A 9,916-nucleotide genomic window follows, 5' to 3' on the forward strand; every position below is an offset into this window, starting at 1 on the left:
ATGCGCCACGGGCGGGCAGAGCCGGGCGCCGCGGGCGGCGGTGCGCATGCGCCAGCGCTGCCCCTCGGGGCGGCCGCGGCGGGGGGGCGGGAGGCGGCCGCCAGCGCGGGGAGCGCCATGGCCTGCGCGGCGGCGGCGAAGGCCGGCGGGAGCTCCTTCTCCGACCGGCACGCCCGCCTCCTCCTGGCCCAGATCAACCGGCTGCGGGCCGGGCAGAGCTTCTGCGACGTGCGGCTGGAGGTGGGCCCGGAGGCGTTCGCCGTGCACCGCCTGGTGCTGGCGGCCAGCAGCCCTTACTTCGCGGCGCTCTTCGCCGGTGGCATGAAGGAGTCCGGCCGGGATGTGGTGCGGATCGCGGGCGTCGAGGCGGGAACCTTCCACACGCTCCTCGACTTCATCTACACAGGTAACGGCTGACGGTGGGCGGCGGGGACGGTTGCCCGATGGCCGGGCTGGGGCGGCGGTGGCCCGACGGCTGGGCCGGGGTGGCGGTTGCCCAACGGCCACAGCCTCGAGCGGAGCCCCGCTGTCGTGTGCGCGCCCACAGGGGTGGTGAGCATCGGGGAGCACAACGTTCAGGAGCTGATCGTCGCCGCCGACATGCTGCAGCTCACCGAGGTGGTGGAGCTCTGCTGCGAGTTCCTGAAGGGGCAGATCGACCCGCTGAACTGCATCGGCCTCTTCCAGTTCTCCGAGCAGATCGCCTGTCACGACTTGATGGAGTTCACCGAGAGCTACATCCACGCGCACTTCCTGGAGGTGCAGAGTGGGGAGGAGTTCCTGGCGCTGACAAAAGAGCAGCTGATTAAGATCTTGCGAAGCGAGGACCTAAGCATCGAGGACGAGTACCAGGTTTTCATAGCAGCAATGCAATGGATTTTGAAGGATGTGGGAAAAAGAAAGAAATACGTCGTAGAAGTACTGGAGCCTGTTCGATTCCCTCTGCTACCAGCACAAAGGCTACTAAAATACATAGAAAGTAAGTGAAAGAAAGGAAGAAACAATATCAGATGTTTGGGTTTGAGCAAACCGTGTGTCGTTCAGTTGCTGGATTTTGATGGACTTTTTAAAATTAATAGCATAATTGAAAAGATGTACTCTATCCAAACAAATTCTGCATTTTAACAAATGAGTGCAGCTTACTTTAACAACATGCTTTTGAAAAAGTCTCATAAAAGTAGACAGTCTTGGTTTGTCTGCTGTTTTAGGAGAAGCTAGTAACTTTTCTACAACTGAGTTACTTATTGGCTGTAATTTTTCACTATGCCTTTTTTCATCTGCTTTTTTCCTCAAGGTATTCCAGATTTCAGCCTTCGGGTGGCCCTGCAAACTCTGTTGAAAGAATATTGTGAAGTCTGTAAATCTCCCAAAGAAAACAAGGTCAGCAGTTTTCTGCAAGCTTCTAAAGGTCGGCCCCGGAGGAAAGCCAGGAAGTACCTTTATGCAGTAGGTTAGAACATGGCTGTTTGAACCTTGTAAAACAAATGATGAAGTAGTATCTCATATCACACTACCGAAAGAGATACCAGAAATTTTTTTAATCCAAATATATAAAAATAGCAAAATATTTCATCTGGCTGAGTTACCATGTTAGCTGCTTTCTGCTTAGAATTGCACAAAAGGGTAGCATTCACATTTCATGTCACTATGACATGACATTCGAGGCCTAGATTTGCCTTCTAGAAATTATTTGCCTTGGGTGGAAAACTACAAATCAGCAGAGGATTTGCCCATGGTTCACTGCTGGAATGGTGTATGCAAATTCACTGCACTCCTTGTTCTTCTGAAGGCTGAAGTTTTCTCTGTCCAAAATACTTTGGTTCATGTGATGGAACACTTGAAATTGCAAGTTTTCAGCAAAGCTGGAGCTTTGTATGGGAAGGGAATGCTCTTGTTTCACCTTGTGGGAAGTAACACCAGCTTAAGATAGTAAAGGCTGTTGGCTGGTCTCTGTATTTTACTGAGAACATGAACAGTAATGTTTGTAGTGTTGTGATGAAGTAGTCTGCTCAGGCACAAGTTACATGACCTTCAAGGTAATCGTTCTTCTTTGTGTGCTGGAGAAACAATGCTACTTGCAAAAGTCCAATTCCTTCTAAAAGTGGCTGTAACTGTAATTTTTTTCTGTGGTTTAGATATAGGAGCATGGGGATGAGCAGGAAGCTGTTACTCAGCCATGATCTTTCCACTTACTTTGTAGGTGGGTACACCCGACTGCAAGGAGGACGCTGGAGTGACAGTAGAGCCCTCAGCTGTGTGGAGCGATTTGACACCTTCAGCCATTACTGGACCACAGTGTCCTCTCTCCACCAGGCCCGGAGCGGGCTGGGTGTGGCTGTGGTGGGAGGAATGGTCTATGCCATCGGAGGTAACAGCTGAAATATGCTTTCTTTGTTACATGGATACTAGAGAACTCATGGATGGAGATTTTTAAAATTGTTCTTCTTGTAAGTGGTTCTGAGGAGCCCAACAGTAGACAATACAACTTTTAGATATAATAACAATTGAATTGGGGTTTCTTGGTTCTCTACCATCACTGGTCTGTGAATGCCCGTTTGGGCTCCTATGTTTTACATTTTTTACCAAGCCACCTTCCCCTCATGGTATAGCAACTCACAGGTAAGCACATGGACGTGTGCAGATATACTAAGAGATGTTGGATATTCTGCGGACTTTGTGTACCACCACTAAGAGCATTTCTTTTCTCACTTTAGTCTAGCAGAAGCCCATAGCATAAAAGGCAGTAGTACAGGACAGACCGCTTGTGGTCTGCCTACCTGGAAAGGCTTGTTAATGTAAAGGCTTGTGCATGTTAATGCACAAGGATGTGATGAGTAGCTCTACCAACCCATCATTAAAGAATGCATATGTATACTGTTTTTGTCACCACAGAACACATTCTCTGGTCTTGAAAACCCTGTCAGTTGTGCTGTGGAGCAAAAAGTGTGTAGCACTGTGGTTCTTCACCCCTCTGATGTTTTCAGTAAAGTTTCAGGGAAGGGAGCTGTTGATGAAAGCTGTTCCTAGTGATGATTCAGTTCTAGGTATAAATGAAGCTTTTGCTGCTTTGGCCATTTGGCTAGCTGAAAGAAAGATCTTGTATTCAAATGTTGTCTGTCCTGGAAGGAGTTGAAGGATGCTTCTATATCTGCGGTGCAAAACATTGCGTTTCCCCTGTCTCTGTTCTTGCTCTTATTATGCAGGTGAGAAGGACTCGATGATTTTTGACTGTACTGAATGTTACGATCCTGTTACTAAGCAGTGGACCACGGTGGCTTCTATGAACCATCCCCGTTGTGGACTGGGAGTGTGCACGTGCTATGGTGCTATTTATGCCTTGGGTGAGTTAATTTTAAAGATGTTAATTAATGGAACTTGTAAATTGATTTGATCTTAAGTATTACATCTTGGTGTTGCAAATTTGCAAACTTAAGTTTTGAAAAACAGCTGTTCACATGAGCATTAGCATACCAAATCTTTGTGGATTAGTTATTGTTCAATTATAACTTATTTCCATTGTAGATTGCATGCTGGTTTCAGAATTAGTCTGTCCTGAAACAGCGCACCATATGTCTAAAAATGCAACTAACACACAGCTTCATGCCATTAAATTCTTTCCCGTGCTTGCTGTTATTTGCAGGAGGCTGGGTTGGAGCAGAGATTGGCAACACAATTGAAAGATTTGATCCTGAAGAAAATAGTTGGGATGTGGTGGGAAGCATGGCTGTGCCCCGTTACTACTTTGGGTGTTGTGAAATGCAAGGTGAATATTGTTAAGTTTGTATCCGTAAACAGTTACGAGAGCCATCGGATTTTGAAGCTTTACGTTTCGGTCATGAATTTTTACCGTTGTCTTGTACTGTGCTGTCAGCTGCACAAGCTTGTGCCTCACTTATTTGTCCTTCTAGCACCATATTTTTAATTCTACAGAACTCAAAGACTATAAAGTTCTCTCTGTCTTCTGCCTTTTATCTCATGACAGCAGTTTTTACGTGGCTGCCAGTATGGTTATCCAGCTAGTCTTTAATGGTTGATTGTCCTCCTTGTACTGCTTTTATTTACCTCCTATATTTGGGTTTGTGTGTGTCTTTGTGACAATCTGAAGAGTTGCCACAGGTTATTTTACGACAGAGATGTCTAAAGACTTAATCTATAAATGTGCTTATTAAGCATTTGATCCAGGCCTGGTCAGCAGTTGCAGCCTTCTGAATTCTCTCCCCGGCATTTGATTAATTATTGCTTTCATCAGAGCTTCTAGTGCTTGAGCCTCAAGTTACTCATTTGAAAGCTTTATGTGTGCTACTACTGGACAAAAGGAGGACCTTTATCTGGCATTGTTAAACCATCTTAATGTCAGGCTGAAACTTGTATTGTGACAAACATTTACTGTCTTTCAAAACTTTGTATTATGAAACATAATAGAGGAAAAACTCTCTTTCTACAGGTTTGATTTACGTTATTGGTGGTATCAGCAATGAAGGAGTAGAGCTACGTTCTGTTGAAGTCTACGACCCAATATCTAAACGTTGGTCTGAGCTCGCTCCGATGGGCACCCGAAGAGCCTATCTTGGTGTGGCTGCTCTCAACGATTGTATCTATGCTGTGGGAGGCTGGAATGAATCTCAGGATGCACTTGCTACTGTAGAAAGATACTCCTTTGAAGAGGTACGGTAGAGTTCCTTTCTTTCATAAATGTAGACTGCATCAACTTGGTGTAAGATGCTGTAGAGGTAGCCTGCTTTCTCCTTTAAAAAGAAAAAAGTTGGAAATTCCATTTCCTTTTCAAGACTGGCTGGTAATCTGGGTGGAACAAAGCTTCAGTGACCTCAGGGTCTGTCTGTCCTAACCAGTCTGTAGAATCTTGCTATCTGACTTAGTGGAGTGTTCACAAAGATCGTATGCATGTTTTTGGGAAACTGAAGGCTAACCAGTACTGATGATGCATAGATATACTGTAGTTTGGTAAATACTTGTTAGGGTTACGACAGGGGGATAGATTCCCCCTCTGCAATAGAATGGTCAATAATCTGACAGGAGAGAAAAAAAATCCCTGCAAAAGTAAGAGTTGCCCTTTGTTGCAAAAGTTAAGGATCTTTCTTCTGTATCAAAATGCAGTGGGATTTCAGCATGACTAGAAAAATCACTTTGAACACTTAAGCTTTTGAATAAGATAAAAAATTATTCCTGACTATTCCTGCTCATGTTTCTGTGATGCTCTTTGGAACAGTAGCTAGTGATAAAAGCAGAACATAATCCAGTGTGCCATTCTGTTTTGCCTTTGGACTTGAATCTATTTTTCCTTATTTCCCACCTCAAACTGTGTACCATTCTTTATTTTGGAGACAGACTGCATCTTGCAGTGACTGAAGAAAGGGAGGGGTGTTGTGTACGGACAGTATGTGATCTTTTCTTTAGTGAATAGCATGATTTCGACCACTTGTGAAAGTGTTGTCATTCCAGTCTTGATAATCCTCTCGATACTGTACACATACCATATTTGAGCCTGTAAAGTGTATGCGTAGTGTTCTTTGTATATGTGTCCATCTTTAAACTTTAAAAGTTACTTTTATCAGAATCGGGGCTTACCCTAAAACTACTTGTTGATTCTTTCACCTTCTCATTAGGAAAAGTGGGTTGAAGTTGCATCAATGAAGATACCAAGAGCTGGTGTCTGTGTTGTGGCTGTGAATGGATTTCTTTATGCCTCGGGAGGCCGAGCTCCCAGTCATGATTTTGCTGCTCCGGTAACCTCTGACTCTGTTGAAGTTTATAACCCTCATATGGACAGTTGGACTGAAATTGCCAACATGATCACCAGCCGCTGCGAAGGAGGTGTAGCTGTGCTGTAAAACACAAAGGAGAAAACTCATTCAAGGAATGAGTAAATCTGTCTACTCAGATTTCTGGTTTCATGGGCCAGAAACCTCTTCTAACACAGGAGCTTCAGTAGAGACAGTAGAGAATTAGATCAGAGGGCTTTTCCTGAGCAAAAGGAAATACTAAAACTCTTGTCCTTCAAAGTAAATTGGCTTATCAAATGTCTGTCTCAGGAAGTAGTCTGTTAGGAGTAGGAATGCCTCTTATGACTGGATTAAACTCACTAAAATAAATGGTGAATTTGCCCTGTAGAAATCAGAAGAAATCATTCCAGCACATTAGAGGCATTAATCGGGTGTTAACTCTCTAAGGTGCACCAAAGGTAGCATCTTTAACTGGCCTTAAAATCTAGAAGGAGGCAACTATAGACAGCTAGGAGTTATCTGTAGATAAGAGCAGATGGGCTACTTGGTTAGCGTTAGTTGTCCTTTTCTGGTGGAAAACAAGGAAGAGAAGATAACAGGTGGGGAAGACTCAGTACCTCTACTTGTGACCTTGATGCACTTGAACCTCTTTTCTGCTGCTTGACATGACAGGCATTAAGTGTGAATTGGATATTTACTTTCTGGCCACCCCACTCGCTTGGATGGTAAGTGGCTGAGAATTTTCTGTTCTGGAAGGCTATTCTCACAGTTCTGATAATGTGATTCCACTTCCACACAGGCATTCCTTCTCAGTGGTATCAGTGATGACAGTACAGCTCCTTTTTGTGTAAGCTCTGATGAATTTGAAATGGAGATGCTATTCATAAGATTAGCTGTTGTGTTTAGGACTGCTCTTAGTATAAAAATATAGGGAAAGGCTTTTGCCCCTTTTTTTTTTTTTTCCCCCACCTTGGTTAAATGTGTTTTTACCCTGTGTGACACACGCTGAGACTTGGCATTGGAACACATGCTGTTCTACAAGGTACACACACGTTCATCCTTGCTACATCTTGTATCCTGCCTCTTCCAAATTTGAGTGGATGGAGCGTTTTGTGATAGAATTAGCTGCATTCAGCGTTAAAGTGATGCTGTTAGTGTGTTTTGTCTTAAGGAGTTTGTATTTAGCTTGGATACGCTTAGTAGAACAATACTACTAGGAGTTTGGAGTTATTTCTAGATTCACTTAATTAACGTACTTGAAGTTGCTTTTTGCACAATACGATTGCGTTTTCTGCGCAGCTGTGGATGATTTGGATGGAGTCTGAAATAAGGCTGCTTGAACTTTGATAGACAGTGTTATTCTAGAACACGAAACCACAACTGGAATGTCACAAAACAGGAAGCCTGCACTGTGTAGACAAAGGAGCATTCATGCTGTCTAGGTCAAGATCCCCTGTGTAAAATTAAGAAATTAATACAGGAATAAAAGCCTCCAAGGTGAGTGTTGCAGGTACCTTAAGAATCTAGGTCTTACATTCTAACGTAGAGCTGGGAGATTGACAGGCTAAAACATGCTAGGCAATGGAGCATTTGTTTCTCTGATCGTTCTATAATCCTGTGTGTGCTTTTACTTCAAAAGAATTTCTTATGTGTATTAACCAATGTCTATTCTGTCTTCCCCCCCCCCCCCCCCAAGTTTAAACTTGTTTTAAACAGTTTTTCGTAATAAAATGCATTTTCAGAACTGACTGTGGAATGCTCTTGAATAGGCTGCTTTCCTATCATAATGAGTTGTATCACTGACAGGTTTGGTTTTTTTTTCTTTTTTTACTGGAAATCCTGTTTCCCAGTAGGACACTAGGAAAGATTGGTTAGAAATGTTGACTATTTGAAAGGTGCAAGTAACACACTTCTGTAGTAAAATGCTCACATATTTCTCTTCTCAGTGTAAAATCACTCAGATTTCTTGGAAGTCTGGCTGCCTTGCCAGCTCTGTGCAGCCCTCTCTGGGATCAAAGGATAGGTCGTATTTCTTAGGCTTTCTTCTTCTTTACATTTCAAGATCCCTTGTGAACATTACCTTAGCTGTGTTTTATGAGTTTGGGAACTAGGAGTTCACTTCTGCTCCCTACCCGTAAACTTTCTGTTTAGTGGAGCTTGAGGGAGTCTGCTGTTGTATGAAGTTCCCTTCTCCAGTTTTTGTGGTTGATTCTATCATGTTTGAATGAAACTTTGAAGTCGGCTGATTACGGTCTCCGACACTCAGCACCTCTTTCCCTGAATCAAGCCTAAGGCAGTACTCTGCTCTGCACCTATCTTAAAAAACGCCATGTCTAAGTAAGAAAGAAAGAAAAGAACTGTTTTCATTTACAAACTCAATTTTACTTCCTTTATATTTAGAGAGCACTGAAATATATCGTTGTTTCAGAGGTATGATGTGTCCTAATGTGTAAAGGTTAACAAGTTAGGAAAGTTAGAGGCTCATGTACATAATTGCTGTTTCAGCAATACAGTACAAGAAGATGGCTCTGTCTTCAGGATAGGCAGATTTCTTAAACATCTGTTCTTTGCAGAATGAACAGATAACAAAGTTATGTGCTTTATTCTGTATAGAACAACAATGAAGAACAGTGTTTTAAGAGAACTATGAGGATTATCTAAATTGGTCCTAAGAATGCGTGTGGATGTCACTTTTCAGCTTTCTTCTTGCATCTTATACTGTACTTAAAGAATACTTAAGATAAAAAGCCTACAGTGAATATGCCCACATACAATTTCATAGGTATCTTAGAATCATAGAATCGTTTAGGTTGGAAAAGACCTTTAAGATCACCAAGTCCAACTGTTAACCTAGCACTGCCAAGTCCACCACTAAACCATGTCCCTAATGTCTTTTGAACACTTCCAGGGATGGAGACTCAACCACTTCCCTGGCAGCCTGTGCCAGTGCCTGACTGCCCTTTTGGTGAAGAAATTTTTCCTCCCCTGGCACAACTTGAGCCTATTTCCTCTCGTCCTATCGCTTGTTACTAGGGAGAAGAGACCGACCCCCACCTCGCTACAACCTCCTTTCAGGTAGTTGTAGAGAGCAGTAAGGTCTTCCCTCAGCTTCCTCTTTTCCAGGCTAAACAACCCCAGCTCCCTCAGCCGCTCCTCATAAGACTTGTGCTCCAGACCCTTCACCAGCTTCGCTGCCCTCCTCTGGACACACTCCAGCACCTCGATGCCCTCCTTGTAGTGAGGGGCCCAAAGCCGAACACAGCACTCGAGGTACGGCCTCACCAGTGCCGAGTACAGGGGCACTATCACCTCCCTGGTCCTGCTGGCCACACTATTTCTGATACAAGCCAGGATGCCATTGGCCCTCTTGGCCACCTGAGCACACTGCTGGCTCATGTTCAGGCGGCTGTCAACCAACACCCCCAGGTCCTTTTCCACCAGGCAGCTCTCCAGCCCCTCCTCCCCCAGCCTGTAGTGTTGCACGGGGTTGTTGTGACCCAAGTGCAGGACCCGGCACGGAGCCTTGTTGAACCTCATACAGTTGGCCCCGGCCCAACGGTCCAGCCTGTCCAGGTCCCTCTGTAGGGCCTTCCTCCCCTCCAGCAGATCAACACTTCCACCCAACTTGGTGTCATCTGCAAACTGACTGAGGGTGCACTCAATCCCCTCATCCAGATCATTCATAAAGATATTAAACGGAACTGGCCCCAATACTGAGCCCTGGGGAACACTGCTTGTGACCGGCCACCAACTGGATTTAACTCCATTCACCACAGCCCTTTGGGCCCGGCCATCCAGCCAGTTTTTTACTCAGCGAAGAGTACACCTGTCCAAGTCACGAGCAGCCAGTTTCTCCAGGAGAGAGAGGTAGCTGAGGCTAGAAAAGATGTGACTTACATCACATCTTCTTCCCCTGAATGATGTGTTAGGAAGACTTAAGTACAAAGAGTATATGCTCCTGCAGTGTTTTCAATAATTGGCCCATCATGGAGGGTTTGCAGGCTACAGGTCCATTTGTACCTGCCCCAGGTGCTCAAATAAAATGAGTTTTGAAGAGAAAGAAGACACAAACTACTTTCAATCCCATTATCTGATCCCCTAGTGCCAGCGATTGAGTCCTTGTGTCATATCATACATTTGTCCATGTGTCATATCATCATTTGATAGTACTTTAG

The 9,916-nt window shown here is 44.3% G+C and overlaps 1 protein-coding gene across 1 annotated transcript; it reads left to right on the top strand.

Annotated features, from left to right (window-relative positions):
* Positions 1-7,468, top strand: IPP (intracisternal A particle-promoted polypeptide; the record flags this gene model as incomplete). The annotated part of the gene is given in 10 exon segments (XM_082312069.1): positions 1-27; positions 29-77; positions 80-406; positions 548-979; positions 1,295-1,450; positions 2,201-2,368; positions 3,204-3,341; positions 3,641-3,763; positions 4,445-4,665; positions 5,625-7,468. Coding segments are annotated over 10 exon segments (1,866 nt in total). The 3' UTR covers positions 5,850-7,468.
* Positions 7,469-9,916: the final 2,448 nt, after the last annotated feature.

This window comes from Platalea leucorodia, assembly GCF_965183815.1.
Source record: "Platalea leucorodia genome assembly, chromosome: 5".
Classification (NCBI taxonomy): Eukaryota; Metazoa; Chordata; class Aves; order Pelecaniformes; family Threskiornithidae; genus Platalea; species Platalea leucorodia.